Source organism: Kogia breviceps, chromosome 2 (genome assembly GCF_026419965.1).
Source record: "Kogia breviceps isolate mKogBre1 chromosome 2, mKogBre1 haplotype 1, whole genome shotgun sequence".
NCBI classification, from domain to species: Eukaryota; Metazoa; Chordata; class Mammalia; order Artiodactyla; family Physeteridae; genus Kogia; species Kogia breviceps.
Genome location: NC_081311.1, coordinates 30936179 through 30961043, shown reverse-complemented (window position 1 = coordinate 30961043; position 24865 = coordinate 30936179). Strand labels below are relative to the sequence as shown.

The window sequence follows — 24865 nt, the reverse complement described above, 5'->3', positions numbered from 1 at the left end:
GGACTTGTGACTTGTTTCTAACCAATAGAATATTGGTGACTGAATGTTGCTCCTGTGATGATCAGGTTATATAATATGGCTAGAGTGATGGGATGGCACAACTGTGATTAAATTATGATATGTACATTTATAATACATTATGTATATAAAATATGTATTATATATAAGATATATATAAAATATATCTTCATCTGAATATTGTTAGCACGTACTAGAGAGACTCTCCTGTTGGCCTTGCAGAATCAAGCTACTATAAAGTAAGAAGAGAGACAAACTGAAGGAAAAACTATGTTAAACAAAAAGGAACCAAAACTAGCCAGAGCAACTAGGCAAGAAAAAGAAATAAAAGACAGCCAAATTGGAAAGGAGTAACATTATCTCTGTTCTTAGATGATATGATCTTATATGTAGAAAACTCTAAAGATTTCAAAGAAAAATTGTTAGAACTGATAAACAAATTCAGCGAAGTAGCAGGATACAAAGTCAACACACAAAAATTAGTTGTATTTCTATACACTAACAATGAACAAGCCAAAAAGGAAATTAAGAAAACAATTACATTTACAAGAGCATCAAAAAGGATAAAATACTTAGGAATTAACTTAACCAAGGAGATGAAAGCTTTTTACAATGAAAACTACAAAACATTGCCGAAAAAAATTAAAGTCAACATAAATAAATGGAAACACATCCCCTGTTCATGGATTGGAAGACTTAATACTGTTAAAATGTCAATACTACCCAAAATAATCTACTGCAATCCCTATCAAAATCCCAATGACAGTTTTTGTAGAAACAGAAAAATAGGGACTTCCCTGGTGGTGCAGTAGTTAAGAATCCGCCTGCCAATGCAGGGGACACACGTTCGAGCCCTTGTCCCGGAAGATCCCACATGCCGCGGAGCAACTAAGCCCATGCACCACAACTACTGAGCCTGCACTCTACAGCCTGCAAGCCTCAACTATGGAGCCCACATGTCACAAATACTGAAGCCCGAGCACCTAGAGCCTGTGCACCACAACAAGAGAAGCCACCGCAATGAGAAGCCCACGCACTGCAACGAAGAGTAGCCCCCACTCACTGCAACTAGAGAAAGCCCATGCACAGCAACAAAGACTCAACACAGCCAAAAACAAATAAATATATAAATATATATATATTTTAAAAAGGAAATAGAAAAATCCATCCTAAAATTCATATGGAATCTCAAGGGACCCCAAATAGCTAAAACAGTCTTGAAAAAGAACAATGCTAGAGGACTTACATTTCCTTATTTCAAAACTTACTACAAAGCTACAATAATCAAAACAGTATGGTACTGGCATAAAGACAAACATATAGACCAACTGAATAAAATAGAGTCCAGAGATAAACCCTCAAATATACAGATTTTCAACAAGAGTGACAAGACTATTCAATGGGGAAAGGACAGTTTTTTCAACAAATGATGTTTGGAAAACTGGATATCCACATGCAAAAGGATGAAGCTGGACCACTACCTAATACCATATACAAAAATTACTCAGAATAGATAAATGTAAGATGTAAAACAATAAAACTCTTAAAAGAAAGTAAAGGGCAAAGTCTTCACAGCATTGGATTTGGCAATGATTTCTTGCATATGACACCAAAGGCACAGGCAACAAAGAAAAAAATAGACAAATGGGACTTCATAAAAATTTTTAAATTTTATGCAGCAAGACACTATCAACAGGGTAAAAGGCAATCCACAGAATGGGAGGAAATATTTGCACATCGTAAATCTGATAAGGGATTAATATCTAGAATATATAAAGAACACCTGCAACTCAATAACAAAAAAGCAAACAATCCAATTCAAACATGGGCGGGAATTCCCTGCCAGTCCAGTGGTTAGGACTTGGTACTTTCACTGCTGTGGCCTGGGTTCAATCCCTGGTCAGGGAACTAAGATCCCACAAGCTGCATGGTACAGCCAAAAAAAAAAAAAACGGGCAAAGGACTTGAATAGACATTTCTCCAAAGAAGATATGCAAATAAGCAATAAGCACATGAAAAGATGTTCAACATCACATCACTAATCATTAGGAAAATGCAAATTGAAACTACGATGAGTTACCACCTCACAACCATTAACACAGCTATAATCAAAAAAATCCCCACTACTGAGCCTGCACGTCTGGGGCCTATGCTCCGCAACAAGAGAGACCACGATAGTGAGAGGTCCGCACACCATGAAGAAGAGTGGTCCCTGCTCGCCGCAACTAGAGAAAGCCCTCACACAGAAATGAAGACCCAACACAGCCAAAAATAAATAAATAATAAATAAACTTATTTTTTAAAAAACTCAAATCAAAAAAAAAAAAAATCCCCCAAACATAATAACAAGTGTTGGTGAGGATGCAAAGTAATGGGAACCATTGTGCCTTGTTGGTGAGAAGGTAAAATGGTGCAGCACCTATGGAAAACAGTATGGCAGTTCTGTTAGAATTACCATATGATACAGCAATTCCACTTCTGGGTATAGAGTCATACCTCAGGATCCAAGGTTACTGGTTCCAGGATTTCCCCATGGATACCAAAATCCACAGATACTCAAGTCCCTTATATAAAATGGCACAGTATTTGCATATAACCTATACACATCTTCCTGTATACTTTCAATCATCTGTAGATTACTTATAATACCTAATACAATGTAAATGCTATGTAAATAGTTGTAAATACAATGTAAGTGATATATAAATAGTTGCCGGTGTGCAGCAAATTCAAGTTTTGCTTTCTGGAAATTTCTAGAATAATTTTTTCCAAATATTTTAAATCTGCCATTGGTTGAATCTGTGGATAGGGAATCCACAGATACAGAGAGCCAACTATATACCCAAAAGAATTAAAAACAGAGTCTAGAAGACATATTGTATGTCCATGTTCAGAGAAGCATTATTCACAAGAACTAAATGTGGAGGCAACCCAAGTGTCCTCAACAGATGAATGAATAAGCAAAATGTGGTATATACAGTGAATGAAATGTCAGCCTTAAAAAGGAAGGAAATTCTGACAAATGCTACAACATAGATGAACCTTGAAGACATTATGCTAAAGGAAATAAGCCAATCACTGAAATTGATTGATTCCACGTTTATGACGTACTTAAAGTGGTCAAAATCGTACAGACAGAAAGTAGAATGGCGGTTGCCAGGGCCAAGAGGGAGGGATGAATGGGGAGTTATGTTTAATGGTATAGCGTTTCAGTTTTGCAACATGAAAAGAGTTCTGGCAATGGATGGTGGTGATGGTTTACATAATAATATGAATGTAATTAATGCCACTGGCCTGTACACATATAGTAAATGTTGTCATATGTATTTTAGCACAACTTTTTTTTTTAACTGAAGAAAGACAAAAAAAGGAACCAAAACTGAGTGGTCTTAAAAATTCTCAGCCTTTCCAGATGGCAAAAGATGCTAAAATTAAGAAATTCACCATCAGGAAAGTATACTCTAAAGAAAAGGCCAAGGATGTGACTATGCAACTTTTTTGCTAAAAATCTTAGAAACATTAAAAGGTCAGAATATTCAGTTACACAAAGGCAAAGGGCCCTTTCAAAGAGTAAAAGGTATGCCTACCAGATCCTCTCAATCCAACCAGAAGGCCTCTAAGGAAGCTTAAAGGTATTGTCCCTCAGCCTTCTCAGCAAGAGTCCAAGGAAGAGACCGGGTTTATCTTTAAATTTATCTTCTAACTGAGTGAATCCCACTAAAATCCACAGAGACCCACTAAGTTATTTAGAAAATCATGTTGACAGACACACTGCTAGTTTGTACTAAAAAGGACAATAAATACAAGATGAAAGGAGGCTGTCAAAATTCTACTGGTAGAAAGCAGACAGGATAAAAGTACTCTGCTTCCAACATCTGCTGTCCTTCATGAAAAAGGAAGGATGAGTCGGGCGTGGAGCCAATTGCCCAGAGGGTGAAGCCCTACTCAACTTCTAGGTACCTCCATATTCTTCCCCACCTTAGTTGTTCCGAGTTTTACCACTGTCCGATCTGGTTTCCAGTTCCAGTCAGGGCCTTTCTTATCTAGTCATCTATATAGCCCTCTCAGGATCCCATCGTGTTCCATCCTCCTTGTCCTGTCACTACCCAAGTCCCATTCGTTACCTACCTTAAAAAGTTTCTGAGAGTGTTTAATCATAAAAGTCATCCCATTGTTTAACTTTGTGATATTCTCTTGAAGGTCATTTGCAGTGACCTATTCAGACCAAAAGAAATCAAAAAAGGGAGATGAAAAGCTGGGAGGTAGAAGGCAGGTACTCCCATTTACTTATCAGTAAGCTAATTCTTTCAAACATATGTTTCTATCCCCAAGAAACCTGACTCTAATACAACATTTAATTCTGGAAAGGTTTTTTGGTTCATCAGGTTTCCACTGGAGATGATATAATCTAGGAAGAACCATGTGTCCCTGAAGTGACCAGGAAATCCTTGAGAACCAATCTTCATTTCCTAATTCTGCCTGAGAATCAGACATACATGCAGAGTTACTAAAGAAGATCTACCCTGGGAATAGGGGAAAGAAGAATGGAATCTATACCAATCACCAAGGACATTGCTCTCTAGAGAAACTACAGTTTCTCCAAAGATGAAAGAGAACTGTCACTACTAAGTGATACCAGAGGTGACATCCGTTTCTTAAAAACGCAGTCAGATGGTCACTGATTACCTTCTCTTGTTTCCCCTGCCTTTTTTTAAAGCACTTCAGCATATCTACTATCCCAAAGCCGGCATCCTCAACATGTATCTTTGTTACTTAATGTTTGCTGATACTAAGACCTCTCTCACAGGCTTCTCTTTACAGTCAATGCTTCTCTTTACAGTCATAGATCACTCGCTCCTTTTCAGTCTCAGTGAGCTGGTTCTAAAATTCTTTCACTATGACGCTTTATCTCCTTAACATGGACAAATGTCGGTGTGTCTTTTTCTTCTCACACACCTCCCCCTCATCAACCTTTCTCTGGGCAGAAGCTCTTCCTGGCACAGAGCTTTATATTATTTTTTCACTAGTTGCTTGTTAAGTAAAACGTCTCACACAACCTCTCTCCTTTATCTTCCTTTTCTCATTTTCTATAATCCCCAAAATCTTTTATAAGTCACTATATCCCATCTATTTCTATTACCTTCCCAACAATCCTGTCAGGTAAGTGGAAAAGGTGCTATTATGCCCAGCTTACAGAGGAGGAGCCTACGCATAGAAAGAGGAAAGGACACAGTTAACAGCAGGTTTGCAGCTTCCAACCCAGTTATCCTGACTCCTAATTCCATCATACAGTAAAACCTATTTTATGAATGGACAGGAATATGAAGCTACGTGCTTCCAGGCCAAGAATTAGTTCAAAAGCCTTTAGATAATGTACTTCTCGTGTAAGTCACTAAGAAGGCCATGGTCTCAGTAATAAGCATATTCAGCTTTATTTAAGGAGAGTATATCTATAGGATATAGAAAAGTTACAACAAGGCAGGATTGCTCTCTCTGTCATCTTATCTAAAAGCTCAGTGACACTATCCTGTAAGATCATACAGCTCTATTCTAAATTTATACCATTCAATCTTCAGAAACCAATTTGATTTCCCAAGAAGGCTTTCATGTTAAGAAGGAATTTATACTGACCAGCCAAAATCAGTATTCTAGTTTATTTAGTAGCTATATTTTCCACTAAGAATTTCCACTAATAAATTGCTAATCAGGTTTGTCAAGAGATTGACTTATAAGCAAGATTAACAGGAATTGGTCCCCTCAGGTGTAATAACTCATAAGTGAACTAATAAAGGAAGTTCCTAGACTTGTAAAGCTGAAGACTAGACCTTGGACCCTTGATAACCTCACCAAGGTACAGCCATAGGACAAGGGCCAGCCCAAGAAAATCAAGCAGTCTTTCCTTTTCCCCTCAACACTTACATTTTTTGGCCACAAGACGTGGGGCGCAAACATAAGGGCAAGGTTATAGGCAGACATCTTATTCTTGTCTTGTTTCTTTGCTGTCTGGTACAGGAGATCAAGCAATAACTTCAGCAAGTTACGATTGGGTGGAGGGAGAATGAGGAAGAGCAACTGAAGAGCCTCAATTTGCCGCTCTTTATCTGGTACATTGGTCTTGTTTCCTTTATCATCAAACTGCATCAAATCTTGAGGACAAAAGAGATGATTGCAAAGGAGGGAGAAAATACAAGCAAGAAAAAAAATCAATGCTCCTAATATTTATTATAATCAAAGAAAGAAAAAAAAGAATCATGCATAAATAGAGATTATAGCAAAATATAATACCAAAATGTCAATAAAACTCAATAATAAAAAGACAAAAACCCAATCAAAAATGGGCAAAAGACTTAAATAAACATTCCTCCAAAGAAGATATACAAGTGGCCAATAAACGTTTGTATACTCAGTATCATTAGCTATCAGAGAAATGTAAATCAAAACCAAAATGAGATACTACTTCATAACCGGAGGTGTGGCTATAGTCAAAAAGACTGACAATAACAAGTGTTGTTTGCCAAGAATGCTGAGAAAATTAAAGTCTCCTACACTGCTGGTGGGAATGTAAAATGGTGTGACCACTTTGGAAAACTGTTTGGCAGTTCCTCAAAAAGTTAAACATAGAATTACCATACGACTTAGCAATCCCATTCCTAGGTATATACTCAAGAGAAATGAAAACGTGTCCACACATATCTTTAATAATGCCACCCCCTTCACATTTCCTCACCAAGATATTTTACTGCTAAAAAAATATGAGAGTGAATTATGCCCTGATAACAGGATGATCCAGGCAGCTCCTTATGGAGTCAGAATCATTGTTTCTCCCCTAACAGGCTACACAGGTTTTCAATTAAAAACAGTCCCCTAGATAATCAGAATTTCAAAAGATACTGAAAAACATTTGGGTATAATTCATATAGACCCGAAAATGATAACAACGTGTTGCTGAAACTGTTTAACTTCAAAAATAATTCCAGGTTTAGGAAAGGCAGATAATACTTCTAGAAACTGTTCCTTGTTAATATGAAATTGAATACAAAAATCCCTCCCAGTTATCAGCAAGGGGTACCAAATGATACACTTGTGCCACACCTCAGTATGATATCAAAGAACAGTGAATCATGGGGTGGTGGAGGGGCGGTTTCAGATACTGCACTAAATAAACTCAACAGGAAAGCAAACAGAACAAGCATTCTTCATGTTAATCCTTATAAAAAGAACTTATCAATTTTCCCATATCTTTTTCAAATATCCAACAACTTTATTTCTCCCCAAAAATAACTGTAAAGTTGTGTAACACTCTAGTAATATTTTCTCATTTGTATAATCTAAACTGTTCCTGAAAGTGCTAAAAATAAATCTAATCTTATTAGATTTTAGAAATTCAAAACTAGGTTTTTATTTTAAGTAGTAAAAATTATTCAAAAGAAAAAAATCTTCTATTTATTTTCCTTAAAATTAGAAGCAAGAGTAAAAGACTCAAGGGTAGAAAACTAAGTAAATATAGTATGGATGTAGATGCTGTGTGCACTTAGAGCCTATCACAGCATAACAGCTGGGCAATTTAAGAATGAATTCCCTACCACACAAGCATAAAGGAGAAAGAGGAAACTATTTATGAGCTGAAAATGGAACATTCTCCAAAACACAGTAAATGAAGAAAGCAAACCACAGAACCATGTGTATAACACCCTACCATTACATAAAAAGAGAGAAAAAGAATATATGTAGGTGTTTCTAAGTATCTAAAATATCTCTGTAAGGATACATTAGAAATCAATAGCATTGGTTCCCTCTGGGAAGAAAAACTGAGTGCTGGGAACAGGGGTAGGAAAGAGGCTTTTCACTGTATACTCTTTGAACATTTTGAATTTTAATTCATGTGAATGTATTGCCTATTTAGAAAACAAGTAAAATTATTTCTAAGAATCAAATTTCCAAGAGTAGAGATGATCTCAAATGAGGCATATTAATACTTAGCAAAAGCCTCAAACTAAGGCAAATATACCAAAACTGTGACTACCGATTTGGGTAATTGATTCAGGTGTGTCAATCAATCCAGTGAAAAGCATACATTAATTAAGCAACTAAAATGTTCACAGCACAATGCTAGGATCCATCAGGAATACAAAAATAGGTAAAACCCAGACTTTATCTTCAAAGTTTATTCAACAAAAAAAAAATTTTGACCAAATCAACCATAACTAGCCAATACTTATGAGTATTCAGAGAGCCCAGAAATATCATGATGTCTTAAACAATATTAACAGAAGCATTGCTGTGGGTTACAAACAACAGAATATTCCAGATGACTTTACTAAATTGAAAGAAATGTATTCACATCTCTTTCTCACCTCCTATACTCACCAGCAATTTTGAGGTGTACATGGAAATGTTTATGTGTCAGCAGGGGCTCAGGTAACTCTCCTAGAAACATCTTCAGCAAGGTAGCAACATCATTTGAGTGAAACTCCCCTGATTCCAAGTCGATATCAGTTCCATTATTGAGAGCATCCCTTAAAATCTGCTGTCGGACACTATTCCCTGGTACTCTAAACAAACCCTCTACTCTCAAGTCTGTTCAGCATGGAAGAGAAACAGAGGACATGAAAAAGGAAATACAAAGAGGAATTATGATTAAAATAAGTCATCTAAAAGACTACTTTATACTTCAAAGACCCTTTACAAAGAACTTGAAGGAGGTTTCTGTCTTTCTTCCCAGATTAGTTTAGAACCTACTGGCCCCTGAGGAAATATATCTGAACATCCCTGAGCACCCAGAGATCTCCCAGACTGAGAGGTGGTCCACCCAGGAGTCACTGAACCTCCTGAGGCACACCTGGAAACTGAACTTAACCTTTTTTTAAAAAATTTTCTGTTGAAATATAGTTGATTTACAGTGTTGTGTTAGTTTTAGGTATACAGCAAAGTAAGATATACATATACATATATATATATATATATTCTTTTTTAGATTCTTTCCGTTATAGGTTATTACAAGATACTGAGTATAGTTCCCTGTGCTATACAGTAGGTCCTTGTTGGTTATCTATTTTATATATAGTAGTGTGTATAATGTTAATCCCAAACTCCTAACTTATCCCTCGCCACTCCCTGAATTTAACCTTAATTCTCAGAATGGGCTTGAAAAATAAGTTGGAAGAAAGCCAAATCTCCCTGAAGGCCCCTTCCCGTGGGTCATCCCAGACTTTGTTGGAGGGGCCGAGTTCATCTGTGGAGGTTCATTGCTCCTGTAAACAGTTTCCCAGACTAAAATGAATCTAGAGTCTCTGCACTGCCCCAGGAATTAAAACTCTAACCTATCAGATCACCTTTCAGTCTAAGAGATTCCCAGAAGCTCAGGGTCATCCCAACTAAACGATTCTTCCCTCCCACCTATATTCTAAGCTAATCTAAGGGGGTAAAAAAGATGAGACATACTGTTTTGGTTTGACCTGGAGGAAGCATGAGAGTTCATGTTTTCAACTTAGGTCCATATTTCTTTGTATAACCCCCTAATTCAGGGGTCCAAGTTCAAATGCCTACAAGGCCAGGCTGGTAACAGTAAATGAATGAACAGGAACCCTAACAAACTGAGGAGCACCTACCTGTGCTCCAGCTGACTGTGTCCAAGTGGCAACAGGGCCCAAGGATGCTAGATCTTCCTATTATTTCCTATTATCCAAAGAAGTTAAAAACCTGGACTGTTTCCATTTTAAAAGATTGATAACTAATTTTATTTTTAATTTAATCCTTTGCCAAACAAACAAAATATTAATATAGATGACTTAAACTCTTAGGCTGTCAGTTTGCAAGCTCTGCTCTAGCTCCTAGCACAATGTCCCATATAGAATAAGACAAATAAGTATTAGTGTCAAATTTATCAAGACATCACATAAAGCCATCCATTTCATATACACTCAGCTCTGCCAAACACTTAGAGCAATGACATAACCAGTATGACTACTAAAAAAGTGAAAAAGGAATTAAGTGAAGAGTGTATGTTAATCAGAGAATTCTAAAGATGAAAAGTATCTTTGGAGATAAATTATGCTCCCTAAAGTAAATGTTATAAAGGAGCAACGTATTCTTCCAGAAGAAATGTCTCAGTCAAGGGGAAACTGTGCTTTCATAGACACTATCTAATTTATATATATCTTTGAGAGTATAAAACAAATCAATACATGAGATGAAATTTAAAAGGAAATATATTTAAAAACATACCACCTGAAATTATCAGATTAGTGTCTTTGTTGATGGTTAACTGTCACCTAACAATTGCTAGCTCAAGGATGTTAGCTCCCAGTAGAAAACTGACAATTCTTCATTAACAAAGAATGATAAAATTTCAAGTAGTCTTACTTTTGTGTAGATATTCAATCAGTTGGTATATCTGGGCAATGCCTTCCTCTGTCAGTGGGGATCCAAATATTACTCCTTTTTCTGAAAAAAACCATACAATAGAACAAGGCTATATTTTCCACAAATAGTACAAAATCAGAATACTTAAAATCAGCATACCCCTCAAGTATGTTATGTTACAGTTTAGCACGTATTTTCACAGGGTCAGTAAACAAAAACCTTAAAGTTGGAAGTGTACCAGAAAATGTAATCAGAAAACTCTCAACGAACTCTCTGCAAGTTTAATCTTAGATGGTAGGTTCCTTGAAGGCAAAGACCATCTTCTTATTTAAGTAACAATACCTAGAATATTGTTATGTAACTTAAAAAAAACCAAAAAATAGAACTTAGACCCATGATTGTCAGAGTATGACAGGTTATCCACTAGAGTTGGTATAGGGTCTGATCTGTTATAATGTTTAAACTTTTTTTGCTGCCCTCACGATTTCCTAATATTTAAAAAAACAGGGGCTTCCTTGGTGGCTCAGTGGTTAAGAATCTGCCTGCCAATGCAAGGGACATGGGTTCGAGCCCTGGCCCGGGAAGATCCCACATGCCATGGAGCAACTAAGCCCGTGTGCCACAACTACTAAGCCTGAGCTCTAGAGCCCGTGCTCCGCAACAAGAGAAGCCACCGCAATGAGAAGCCTGCGCACTGCAACGAAGACCCAAAACAGCCAAAAATAAAGAATAAATTTATTTTAAATAGTAAATTTATTTTAAAAAAATAAAAAAACAAAATAGTAGCTCTTTAACATCTTATCAAAAGCAGTGTTAATAGTCATAATTTATTATATATATCACTAATAACTTATTTCTGAGATGGCTTTTTTTGGGTGACTCATAGGTATTTGCCTTATCAAAGCATTCCATGGAATGAAAACATTTGAGAACTACTGCAATAAAAAAACGTTCAGGGGCTTCCCTGGTGGCGCAGTGGTTGAGAGTCCGCCTGCCAATGCAGGGGACACGGGTTCGTGCCCCAGTCCGGGAAGATCCCACATGTCGCGGAGCGGCTGGGCCTGTGAGCCATGGCCGCTGAGCCTGTGCGTCCAGAGCCTGTGCTCCGCAACGGGAGAGGCCACAACAGTGAGAGGCCCGCGTACCGCAAAAAAAAAAAAAAGTTCAAACTTTCTTTACTGTACTCACCAGCTGTGAAACTTTGTATCTTTAATATTATTTTAGTACAGTATTAATAGGGCATGAAAATCAAGGTGCCCCTGATAATTACCTAACCTAATCATGTTATCTCTTGGGGACTGACATATATGCTTTAATTTATCTAGATCGTTTTTATAATTTTTATTACTATTACTTAAGGTTTTACTACTCATGTAAATGAAAAAACGACAAAAAGTGCTTTATAATAATAGAAACTCGTCCATGAACATGCAGATGTTCAGAATGAAGCGCAGGGAGCAGCTGAGACCTGCCCCCTTCACAGATACATCTCCTACCTTTTCGCTTGAGAGACATTAGAGACCGGAAGAATCCTGATGTGGGGCCGGCCCCACCAGGCAACTTAAGGTCCACTTCTCCCATCAGCTGAGCCAACTCAGTTCCAGGCAAGTCGATGAGCCTTGTGATATTGCTGACCACCAACTCGGTGAACACCTCAGGTTTCTCATGTCGGAGTTTCTCCACAAAAAAGTCAGGATTGAAGATAATAGGCTGACTTCGAAGGGACGAGTCATTGCAGATAACAAAATTGCAGATGGCATCACTGAAAACAATGAAACAGAAGAATCTTTGAGGGGATCATTTTTAATATGTGTTTCTCATTCCCTCTCAACCATACAATTATTCATTCTTGCTGTGGGCTAATCTACAGACTGGTCTTTTGAAAAACTAATCCTCAATCTGCTGACTGCATAAAAGAAGACACTTTGGGCTTGTTGCTGTTTAGGTTATATCCACCTAGATACTTAGAATTTTAGTTTAAAGAAAAGACACCAAATAGCCTCTATGATATGACCTGAATTTGCCTCTTAATTTTAGGCATTCACTGCAAGAAGATATAGATCCTTACAGCCTCCTGAGTCTAAGAGTATATTAGAACTGGCAGTCACATAGACAACTTTCCTTATTAAAACAGTCAAACCCTAAACTATTACCATTAAATTCTTATAAAACATCAGACCTGCAGCTGTTCCCCCTAACACAGCAATGGGTAATCATTAAATTAAGGCCTTCCTGGGAGTACAGCCAGCACTGTATGGTATTTCCCATCCAGTGATTAACTGCTGACAGTAACACAGGCTGGTCGCAAATGCCACAGTCAAAAAACCACGTGACAGTGAGCATGAGACTACTGAAGAGCTAAAACTGTATCTAAACAGTATAGTAGACATTTTGAAAACATTTACTCTACCCTTAGGGTTCTTTGGTTCCTGGGTCCCTACACAGGTAGGTGTTTCCTTATAATCAGTCCCCTTCAACTGAGCCAGGCGCTTTGGATTCTGTTCCTCATAACCAAAAAGCCTTCACTAGAATGGAAGGAACTTACAGGTACATAAAATACATATTAATTCAGCCTTGCCAAGGTTCAGAAATAGGTTTTATTTAAAAATCCTTCATTCTGGGGCTTCCCTGGTGGCGCAGTGGTTGAGAATCCGCCTGCCGATGCAGGAGACACGGGTTCGTGCCCTGGTCTGGGAAGATCCCACATGCCGCGGAGCAACTAAGCCCGTGAGCCATGGCCGCTAGGCCTGTGCGTCCGGAGCCTGTGCAAAAAAAAAAAAATCCTTCATTCTGGATGGCTCTGGCCCATCGTCTAAGTCCAAACTTTGCTCAGACAGGTTCTTCCTCTCTAAGGCACTTGAAAAAATTCTGTATTTTGCTTCTAATTTTACTCTTCTATCACTGAGTAATACTCAGCAGATATGTTCTGTTGGCCCCTGATCTTAGCTGGTTTTCCACTCCTAAATTATTTGGGCTATACTTCTAGCAAAGCTCCTCTGACTCTCAGAAATATTTTCTTCCCTATTGCTTTCTAATTTTAACATGTTACATATAAGAACTGTATTGTTCCATCTCTTGTAGCAGACATATCACCACTTGTTTGTATCCATTATCAACCACCTCTAATGGCTTATTCTAATTTTCATTATATAAACAGCCATCTATTATACAACCAATGAGTAAATATAACACAAGCCAGAAAGGACAAGTCATCACATCTGTCAGACAAAGCTGAAATCCACCTGACTCAATCAAACATTCCCACAATAAAAGCAATCACAACTTAAAAGTTTCCACAACACCCTAGGTGCCAAAGCTCTGTTCTAGGAAAAATGATATCTCTAAACATTAAATATAACTAATCTTTAACACACTTTGCCAATACTACATGGATCTTTTTTTTTTCTGGCCACACCACATGGCATGTGGGATCTTAGTTCCCCTGCAGTGGAAGCGCGGAGTGTTAACCACTGCACCGCCAGGGAAGTCCTACATGGATCACTTTTAACATGGTATAATGAAAACAAGGCATGGGTAAATTTCAAAGTTCATCTCTACTTCCTTGAAAAGTTACTACACAATTTTATTCAACAGCCCAAATCTTCAGTTGGTGGCTACTAAATTTCTTTTCTCTAAAATGATAACATAAGAATTTACATAAAAATTAAAAATTATGAATGTGTATTCTCAAGCCAAAAAATCATTAAAGAAAGAGAACTTAAAATGCTGTTTCAGGCTTCCCTGGTGGCACAGTGGTTAAGAATCCGCCTGCCAATGCAGGGGACACGGGTTCGAGCCCTGGTCCCGGAAGATCCCACATGCTGTGGAGTTACTGAGCCTGCGCTCTAGAGCCCGCTAACCACAACTACTGAGCTCCGTGCTCCACAACAAGAGAAGCCACCGCAATGAGAAGCCCCCACTGCAATGAAGAGTAGCCCCCGCTCGCTGTAACTAGAGAAAGCCTGCTCACAGCAACAGAAACCCAACACAGCCAAAAATTAATAAATAAAATACATTAATTTTTTAAAAAATGCTGTTTCCTCAGCCTTTTTATACACTAAGGTTATTTTTCCTGTATAAATTCCTGTATAAATTTTCCTGTATAATCATTGGCAAATGATTATAATACAAGCCAAATAAAATCAAAAGCAATTTCATCCTAAGCGTTGACAAAGGCTTTTTTAAATGTCAGCTTATTTCAGTCAAGAAATAAGAGTCAGGGCTTCCCTGGTGGCGCAGTGGTTGAGAATCTGCCTGCCGATGCAGGGGACATGGGTTCGTGCCCCGGTCCGGGAAGATCCCACATGCCGTGGAGCGGCTGGGCCCGTGAGCCATGGCCGCTGAGCCTGTGCGTCTGGAGCCTGTGCTCCACAACAGGAGAGGCCACAACAGTGAGAGGCCCACATACCACAAAAAAAGAAAAAAAAAAAAAAAAAAGAAATAAGAGTCAATAGACAACTATTACTTATGATCACTGCCAATGAGAAATTACTACTCTACTGAGAGAGCCAGAAAATCATGAAATGGGTTAGCACCGAAAAGAGTCTTATAATTTATCAGATCTAAGCTTTTATGGATGTCACATCCCTTTTAATTTTGAAAAACAGAATTCAGATCAAATTAATTCTAACATATAAATGTACATGAATAGCATCCATTATATTCCTAAAGTAGAAACACATACGTACATATAACCTCCAGATCTTTAGTTTATTAATATCCAGAGTAAGACTCAGTTGAGATTCCAAAACTTATATCACAGTTGACCTTCAGGCACTAAACTGGATCAAATAGACAAGTAGAAAGGAGCTGGAAGCACAAAATGCTACTACATCGTTTCTCAACAGAATCCTTTCTACCTTGCGGTCTGCTCCCTCCTAAATAGGTAGAATAGGTAGGAAAATAAATAAGTTCAAGGCTGCCCCTACCTATGCACAAGGAATACAAGAAAGAGATACCTTAGGAGTCCTAAAACACAAGTAACAAACAAGCAATCTCAGTTTCTTTTCCCCTTCTGCTTTTTCTCCCCTTCCTTCCCATAATCATTCACTTTTGTTTTGCCTCACTTTAATTTCTTTAACCTAGTTCATTTTTTTTTTCCTCTCCTTCACTTTTTCTGAGTGGAGCATGTGGTACAAAAGTAAGGGAGAGAAATGGTTAAAAAAGGAAGTAAAATGAAAGATAAGAGATGGAAAGGACAGATATAGTAGGTTATGTTTTTTAATTATCCCCATATCACCAAGTCCGCTAATCTCTTTCCATGGAATACATAGTACCACAATATAAAGCTGAGAATATCACAGAACATGGTCAAGAACTTAAGAGAAGGGCTAAAGAAAAAAAAAATACTATTTTTAAGCAAAAACAACTTCCTCCTCTACAGTATCTAATTTTAAAACAAACTCTAAGTTTGTTCAAGTTTAAGAAAAAATTAATTTCTTACATAAATGCTGAAAGCTTCTGATGAGGCATTGGTAAATCGAAGAGACAGGAAAAAAGCTTTCTCCTTGCTTGTTGTAACAAAGAAACCCTCCTTTCCCTGCCCCATCACAGCCTACACAAATTCCAGACATGTTAGAGGACACAAGGGCACATTATGGGGCCTGAAAGGCAGTACTTATTAGGACTCTAAGCACTCATCTGCAAGTAGGAACAAAACAGAAATTAAAAACTGGACCAAGTTAATTGTATTTGCCAACACATAGATGAAACGCAAAAGTAGTCTCCCGGGCTTCCCTGGTGGCACAGTGGTTGAGAGTCCCCTGCCGATGCAGGGGACACAGGTTCGTGCCCCGGTCCGGGAAGATCCCACATGCCGCAGAGCGGCTGGGCAAAAAAAAAAAAAAAAAGAATAGTCTCCCGTCCCACTGAAAGTTGTATTAGACAAAACAATCACACAATATAAACAGTATAAGGACAAGCAGTTTTATAATATAAAGGAAGGGTGATCCCTACCTCACATCATACACATAAAATAAATTCCAGACAGAATAAAGATCTAAATATGAAAAGCCAAATTTTTTAAAATTAATTTTTAGGAGTATAGTTGCTTTACAATGTTATGTTAGTTTCTGCTGTACAGCAAAGTGAACCAGTTATACATGTACATATATCCATTCTTGTTTAGATTCCCTTCCAAAAAAGTCAAACTTTAAAAAGAATAATTAGATGAGGCAGAAGAAAGATTTCTTAAACATGACATAAAATCCACACAAATCCACAAAGAAAAGATTGAAACATTTAACTACATTAAAATTTTAAATTTCTGTTCAACAAATAACATTATAAACAAAGTTGTCAAAAAATGAAGTCACAGGCTTCCCTGGTGGCGCAGCGGTTGAGAGTCTGCCTGCCGATGCAGGGGACACGGGTTCGTGCCTCGGTCCAGGCTCCCGGAGCCTGTGTTCCGCGGCGGGAGAGGCCACAGCGGTGAGAGGCCCACGTACCGGAAAAAACAAAATAAAGTCACAGTGCCTCTGGAGAGAGGAACTGGATGAAAGAACAGGAGTGGGAGAGAAACTTTTCACTGTATGCGTTTTTGTATTTTCTGGATTTTTGACTCATGTGAACATACTATCCATTCATAATAAATAAATAAATAACAAGTAAATGTAAAACTTTACAAGTAATAATAAAAGACAAGCCATAAACTGAAAAAAAATTTGTTATGCATACAAAAGGATTAGTATTCAGAATTTATCAATATACCTAAAATTTACAAGAAAAATACACTCAAAGAAAATTAGTCAAAAAATATAACCAAGCAATTCATAGGAGAGGTCTAAATGACTAATAAACATGAACAGAATCTTAACTTTAGAAGTTATCAGGGTAAAGAAAATTGAAAAATGGTATCTTTCCCCACCCATCATTTTGGCATAAATTATCAAATTCAGGCAATATCTTCTTATTCTTAGTTTGTTAAGGGTTATTTATTTATTATCATGAGTCTGTGCTTAATTTCATCAAAATTCTTTGACAATCATATAATTTTTCTCCTTTATTTTGTGTATGTAGTGACACTGATTAATGTTAAACCAACTGGGCATTTCTAGAATAAACCCAATATTGTAATGATGTATTATCATTTTTATATATTACCAAATTTGGTTTGCTAATAGTTTGTTTAGGTTTCTCCATTTATGTTCATAAGTAAGATTATCATGGAATTGTCCTTTCTTATACTGTCTTCATTAGGTTTTGTATCAAGGTTGTGCTGGCCTTACAAAGTGCGTTGGGGAGTGTGTCCTATTTTTCTGTTTTCTGAAAAAGTTTGTGTCATTTCTTCTTTAAATGTTTGATGGAATTGGCTGATGAAGCCATCTGGACTTAGAGTTTTCTTTGTAAGGTATTTAATTATATATACTCAATTTCTTTTGTGTTACAGAACTATTCAAATTTTCTATTTCTTCTTGTATTTATTTTGGTAAGCCAGATATATCTAGGGATTTGTCTATTTCACATAAATATTCAAACTTTACTGGCATAAACTTGTTCATAATATCCTCTTAGGAACCTTTTAATGTGTCCAGGTTCTGTAGTGATGTCCTCCTCCTTGTTCCTGATATTGGTAACTTATGTTTTCTCTCTTTTAATTTATGAATCTTATTAGAGATTTATCAATTTTTATTAGCTTTGTCAAGGTTCCAGCTTTTGGTTTTACTGAACTCCTCTATTACATGTTTGTTGTTTATTTCACTAATTTCTGCTCTTATCTTTATTACTTCTTTTCTTCTTTACTGGATTCAGGATAAGGTGGCACTGCAAATCAGTGGGGAATGAATGACTTTTTCACAAAATGGTGCAGGGACACGTGGACATCTATAGGGGGAAAAAATGAAAATTGACACCTATGTCACTAAACACAAGGTCAATTCCAGGTGAATTATAGATCTAAAGGTGAACAACCAAACAATAAGCCTACTAGAAGGTAATACAGAAGAATATATTATTGAACTCAGGGTGGGGAAATAATTTCTAAATAACACATAAAAAATACTAACCAAGGGCTTCCCTGGTGGCGCAGTGGTTGAGAATCCGCCTGCCGATGCAGGAAACACGGGTTCGTGCCCGGGTCCGGGAAGATCCCACATGCCGCGGAGCAACTAAGCCCGTGAGCCATGGCCGCTAGGCCTGTGCGTCCGGAGCCTGTGCTCCACAACGGGAGAGGCCACAACAGTGAGAGGCCCGCATACCGGAAAAAAAAATTAAAAAAAAAAAAAATTAAAAAAAATAAAAATACTAACCAAAAAGAAAAAGATCAATACAATTGACTTCATTAAAATGAGAACTTCTGTTTATCAAAAGACAGCATCAAGAAAGTGAAAAAGACAGGCACAGAGTGGGAAAATATCTACAATACGTACAGCAAAAAAAAGGCTCATATCCTGAATATATGTAGACTTCATATTAATCAATAAGAAAAAATAAATAGCCTAATAGAAAAATAAGCATGAGATTTCCATAAATTCTCATTTAAAAAACTACTCAATATCATTAGACATCAAGGAACTGCAAATTAAAAAACAATGACAGGGCTTCCCTGGTGGTGCAGTGGCTAAGAAGCCGCCTGCCAATGCAGGGGACACGGGTTTGAGCCCTGGTCCAGGAAGATTCCACATGCAGTGGAGTAACTAAGCCAGTGGGCCACAACTACTGAGGCCTGCACGCCTAGAGCCCATGCTCTGCAACAAGAAAAACCACCGCAATGAGAAGCACCACAAAGAGTAGGTCCCACTTGCCGCAACTAGAGAAAGCCCGCACGCAGCAACAAAGATCCAACGCAGCCAAAAATTAATTAATTAATTAATTTTTTAAAAGACAAAAATTACAGTGTTTAGAGATACAGTCTCCAACTTACAATGGTTCAACTTAAGATTTTTCAACTTTATGATGGTGTGAAAGCAATATGCATTCAGTAGAAACCGTACTTCAAATTTTGAATTTTGATCTTTTCCCAGGCTAGCGATATGTAGTACAATACTCTCTCGTGATGCTGGACAGCAACCATTCTGTACCCATACAACCACTGTTTTTTCACTTTCAGTAAAGTAGTCAGTAAACTACATGAGATATTCAACACTTTATTACAAAATAGGCTTTGTGTTAAATGATTCTGACCAATTACAGGCTAATGTAAGTGGTCTGAGCATGTTTTGGGTAGGCTAGGCTAAGCTATCATGTTCAGTAGGTTAGGTGTATTAAATGCATTTTTGACTCCATCATAAATCAAGGAAGACCTGTACTTGCTTAAGTAGCAAAATTGTAAAGAGAAGCAAAGATGTATTTACCATTCAGGATAATGGCTACCTTTGGGGGTTAGTGATTATGAGGAGGCCAGAGGGCATAAGGGGAGTTTCTAGGGTGCTAGCACTGTTTTTGTGATAAAGTATTCAGCTGGGGGAAAGGGGAGTGGTTCATTTGAGGTAAATCTGGAAAATGTTAACATTTGTTGAAGCTGGGTGTTAGAAAGAGTACTGATTATATTATTACTTGTATATATAACCAACATCCTTCATGACAAATTTTTTTAAGAAACCAAGTAGTTTTGACCTAAGTCTTGCTACAACTTGATGTAAATATCACAGAAAATCCAAGTACAGTATATACTAAAGGTTAATTTCCTCATCATAAAGGTTTTTGCATAAATGTCTAGAACCAGGAGAATTAGTAGTTAAGTATACAGGCATACAGAAATAGCAAGGACTCCAGTATTTAAATGCATATACTAGGCAACTATCCCAAAGAGTAATAGAGGCAAGACCTATCAAAAAGATATTTTTTATTACCTATAGTCTGCAATGATTACTTTTACCACTAGATGGAACTCTACATGTAAGGTGATATGCTTAGTGAAAGGACTGGAAACAAAATTCACAGCTGAAAAATCAATTACATAAAAATGAAATGCAGGTGCTTTTGAGGCATGTTGAACCCATGAATCTGCAAAATTCAAGGCAGTGGGAGAAAAAAAAAAAAACCCTGTATCCTGCAGATGTATCTTTTGGCTGACTACTACCAAAACTACATACCCACAAAACTAAATGTTTCCTCCCTAGTGAATTGCTTAACTTGATTTGTTCTCCAAGAACCACAATCTTGGCAACATCTATCAAAATATGAGCTATACTTAAAGTTGTCTAAACCTGACTTACCACCTTGAGAGAAGTATGCACTCTCTTACTATTTTTTCAACCTCTGGCTCTGAAACATGGCTTTAAATGTGTCACTTTATTGGAGAGCTGTTAGATATGAATAATACAAGTATTAAAGAAGAGGCTATTATTCTTCCCTTTTTCTACATGCCAAAGTTAAACTGGTATTATGAAAGTTGTACATAAAAAGAAAGGATAAAAGTAGGCCCCGTGTGTCCAAGCTGGCAGGGTTTTTATAACAGAAACAGTTTAAAGTTGATAAGTAGTACCACAGGTTTTCAGGAAATAATATCCAATTTCTTAAACAAAAATTTTGAAACATTTACATCCCGAGATCTGCCCTTAAGAGTAGCTGTCCAAGGTTTTGTAATATGGACCTCTTATCATTAATTTAGACTCCAATCATCTACAAAAATATATTTGGGGCTTCCCTGGTGGCGCAGTGGTTAAGAATCTGCCTGCCAATGCAGGGGACATGGGTTCGAGCCCTGGCCTGGGAAGATCCCACATGCCGTGGAGCAACTAAGCCTGTGCACCACAACTACTGAGCCTGCGCTCTAGAGCCCGTGAGCCACAACATGGTATGTTGGACAATATTTTCTGTTGAAGTGGGGAAAGTTTATCTGTTATAGCTTGGTTCAGATCATTATCGTATTTTGTAATCTGAGTCCCAAGAAATTTGTTTTATGCTATGTAATATACCCAGGTCAGTAAGCAAAAGAAATAAGGCCCAAACTTAATTAAACTTATATGCCTAATCTATATACCTTTAAAGTAAGCATCTCATTTTCATACTTTTGAGCATACACAATATTTTAATTACACATTAATTTTTCTAAAGCTTAAGGGTTAATAAATACTTCAGCATAACAAAGCTCAGCTGGCAGGAGATTGAATTTTTCTGTGATTCTAACTGTTTCATTCTTGCAATAACAAAAAACTGGTGTATAGCTTTTAGGTAATAGTTCAGCTTGACAAATCATCTGTATTTAATTTCATAACTTATATTGTTATTTATGTTTTTATCTGATTATCTTAAAAGCTATGGCTTTATACAGTGTTATAGTTTGATACTAATACATTTCCCATTATAAAATGTACTGTCATTGGGCTTCCCTGATGGCACAGTGGTTGAGAGTCCTCCTGCCGATGCAGGGCACATGGGTTCATGCCCCGGTCCGGGAAGATCCCACATGCCATGGAGTGGCTGGGCCCATGAGCCATGGCCGCTGAGCCTGCGTGTCCAGAGCCTGTGCTCCACAATGGGAGAGGCCACAACAGTGAGAGGCCCGCGTACCGCAAAAAAAAAAAAAAAAAAAAAAAAAAGAAAGAAAGAAAATGTACTGTCATTAATTCACTCCATATTTAAATATTTATAAGGTAAATCACAAAACTTGTAAGCTTCTGACAAACTCACTCTTTTTTTACCCATCACTATAGTTTTATACTTAAATACAGAAAAGAACAATGGTTTTCCTACAAGATTTTAAGTAGTAGCTAAAGACTGTAACATGAAAGATGATACAAGATCATTAACTGCCAAATGCATGGTACAGCCAATGAAAGCTCTAAGAATTCAGTTAGGAGAGAATCTTTCACCCTTATACAAGAGTTGAAATTTGAGGTAGGTCTTAAAGATGAGAAGGGTTTGACAGTGGAGGAAAAAGAAAAAAAAAAAGATAACTAGTATTTAATTAAAGGGCTTTTTTGTTTGTTTTTTTATTTGGTAGGTTTTTAGGAAACATAAAATGCTTTCTCCACACATTAGTGGCAAGCCCTTTTCAAAACGTAACTTGAAGCAAAGGAGGGTGCACAGGGGAGTTATGAAGATGGGTGTAGTGGACAACTGCTGTTTGAGCTTCCCACATCTGTTTTCCCCTGAGCAACAACTTCTTCCGATCCTTTAATCTATGTAGTTTGGTGGGCTGACCCTACTCCCTGGCCACCAGTGTGAGCATATGACCCAAGCTCACCTCACCGAGAAACACTTTATCCTCCTCACTGATTCAGACAAAGGCCGGCAAGTCAAACCAGGACAAAAAGACTCAATTCCAAGACTCTTGCTAGATGCAAAGATTGCTAACCAAATGGAAGATTGAAGCTGTTGGTGGTCCATTTCTGCCACCTTTTGTGAAGAACCTGCCCTTTTATAAAGCAAATACAGAGATCGGATCTAAGAGAGCAAAAAGCAGATGCCTGGGACATTGAGATTTGAGATCTTCAATACAGATTAAGCTGTGCTTGATCTACGCCCTGGACTTTTGTTTCCTGAGCTAAGCAGTGTCTCTTTGTGCTTAAGCTAGTCTGTTTCTGTCACGTATGACTGAAAGAGCCCTAACACACAGAGATGTATAAGAGTGTCTGCCCACAGTACGAACCCTCCCTTCCGTGCCTCCACCTCCAGAGGACAGAGCAGGCTTCTTGAGTACTCTGCCTCCCTCCCCCTCCTCTGGAGCCTCGGTTCTCCAAGATCAGTCTTGCAGGCTTCATCACCGCTGCCTCCAAAGCCTGCCCCTGCGGCCGTGGCTGGCAGCCTCTACTAATAAGTCACCCTCTCTTCTTCATATTTTCCTTTTTTAATTTTTGTCTTTTCTCTTGCTCTTCTCCCTTCCACACCATTTTTCCAATGCTTCCTAGTTTTTCACAAGCCAGTCCTGGTTTTTCTTACAAATTGGAACTTCTTTTCAGCCAAATCACAGCACATAGCATGCAGCCTTTGGTTCTTCAACTGAACTCATTTCAGCTATTTTCACTATTCCACGTTATTCAAAGATTCTTTAAAAAAAAAAATCATAAAACTTCCAAACTTAATGCTGTTATGCCAAATTTAGAGCTAAATTCTGGATAAGAGGGTATTACTCCAACTGATAATTACAACTGAAAGCTACCCTGGTGCAAAAGATCCCTGTGCAATACCCAATCCTAGAACTAGACCAAAAAAACATTACTGTACGCTAGACCTTGGCAGAAATGTAGTAACTCTTTTAAAATTATATACATTTCCCATCATTACAAACACCAATTTCTAAAACCTCATATAACTACATGCCAGTAACCCCAAGTAAAAAGATATGAAAAGTTAAAGTAGCTTGCTCAAAGGCACATACTGCTTTAACTGAGGGAAAAGTATCAATAAACAACAACCTGCTGGGATCTTTGCATGTTTGAAATTGCAAAGACCAATAAGGTAACACTATATATCTTAGACATCAGCCTGCCTCAAAAAAATAAAATCAGATAAATTATATTTAACCTAATAACTATTGTTTAACAGTCTTGCTTCAGGCTCTTTATTCCAGAAAACTGTCATTCCATTTGGAATGCATATAGACCTTTACAAGCTTACACACAAGTAAGTTTTTCCGAGCAAATTTAAGCACCAATCACCTTCTTGTCCTCTGACTTGTTTCTGTCCCTCCTCATTCATTCAGATCCTACACACCACCTCATACTTTTCTATAGACTAGAAAGGGAAGCTAGGAACTGGGAGATGAGATGATTCTCCATGTGCCAGTTATCAATTTATTGCCTCTCACCCATCACTGCCTACTCTGCAAAATTGGAGCCGGAGACTTTTAAGTGTATTTCCTTTTCCAGCCGGCACAACGTTAAGCATTATGAATAAAGAACACTGCAGAGACAGTGTAGGAGGAAGGGCCTTTCCCTTACTGGCTCCAGGCTGCTCGTCTAGGCAAGCTCCTGCAGCGTGCACAGCTTCTCCACTGATAGACTCCAGTTTACAGCAGCCAGCAGCACCCACAAGCCAACTGCTTCCCCCCAAGACACCTCCCTATTAACAGCTTTCCCCAGTGTCCTAAACGGTGGATTTCTGGCAGGTTCCATAAGGTGAATTTCCAACAACTTCCACCACAGCAACTTCTCTGCCATTCTGTGAGCCACAGCCATGCCTTCTCCAACAAGGTGGGATCTCTGCCCTAGGGTGCCTCTTCTTAGTACATTCTATCTCAGCCCTATGGGTAACAGTGGATTCTTTTCTTTTTTTCAGCTTTATCAAGCTATAATTGGCAGACAAAGTTATAAGATATTTAAAGTGTACAACATGACGACTTGGTATACATAGTTGATTCTGATTTCTCCCATTTGTATACTGTTTAGAGATCTCTATACTTCTTATTAGCCAATCCCTTGTTACTCCAATCCCCTGTTATAATCAATAATTCTTTATACTGAACTTTCCTTGTTCAAATTACTGTATAGTTTCTGTGTCCTAGTTGAACCCTGACTGATATAGCAGGTAAAAACTAGCAAAACGTCAGCACAAAATAGATGGGCTCTGGCACTTCTAGAAAAAACCCATTCTAAAAGATGGT

The 24865-nt window shown here is 37.8% G+C and overlaps 1 protein-coding gene across 1 annotated transcript in view; it reads right to left on the bottom strand.

Annotated features, from left to right (window-relative positions):
- ARHGAP19 (Rho GTPase activating protein 19) overlaps positions 1 to 24865 on the bottom strand; it is a 53211-nt gene that overhangs the window by 23017 nt on the left and 5329 nt on the right. Inside the window, exons 2-6 of the mRNA XM_059054726.2 lie at positions 11877 to 12142; positions 10381 to 10461; positions 8386 to 8595; positions 5938 to 6164; positions 4147 to 4233 (exon numbers count right to left, since the gene is read on the bottom strand). Coding sequence (XP_058910709.1) covers positions 4147 to 4233; positions 5938 to 6164; positions 8386 to 8595; positions 10381 to 10461; positions 11877 to 12142 — 871 coding nt within the window. The remainder of the gene's footprint in view (positions 1 to 4146; positions 4234 to 5937; positions 6165 to 8385; positions 8596 to 10380; positions 10462 to 11876; positions 12143 to 24865) is intronic.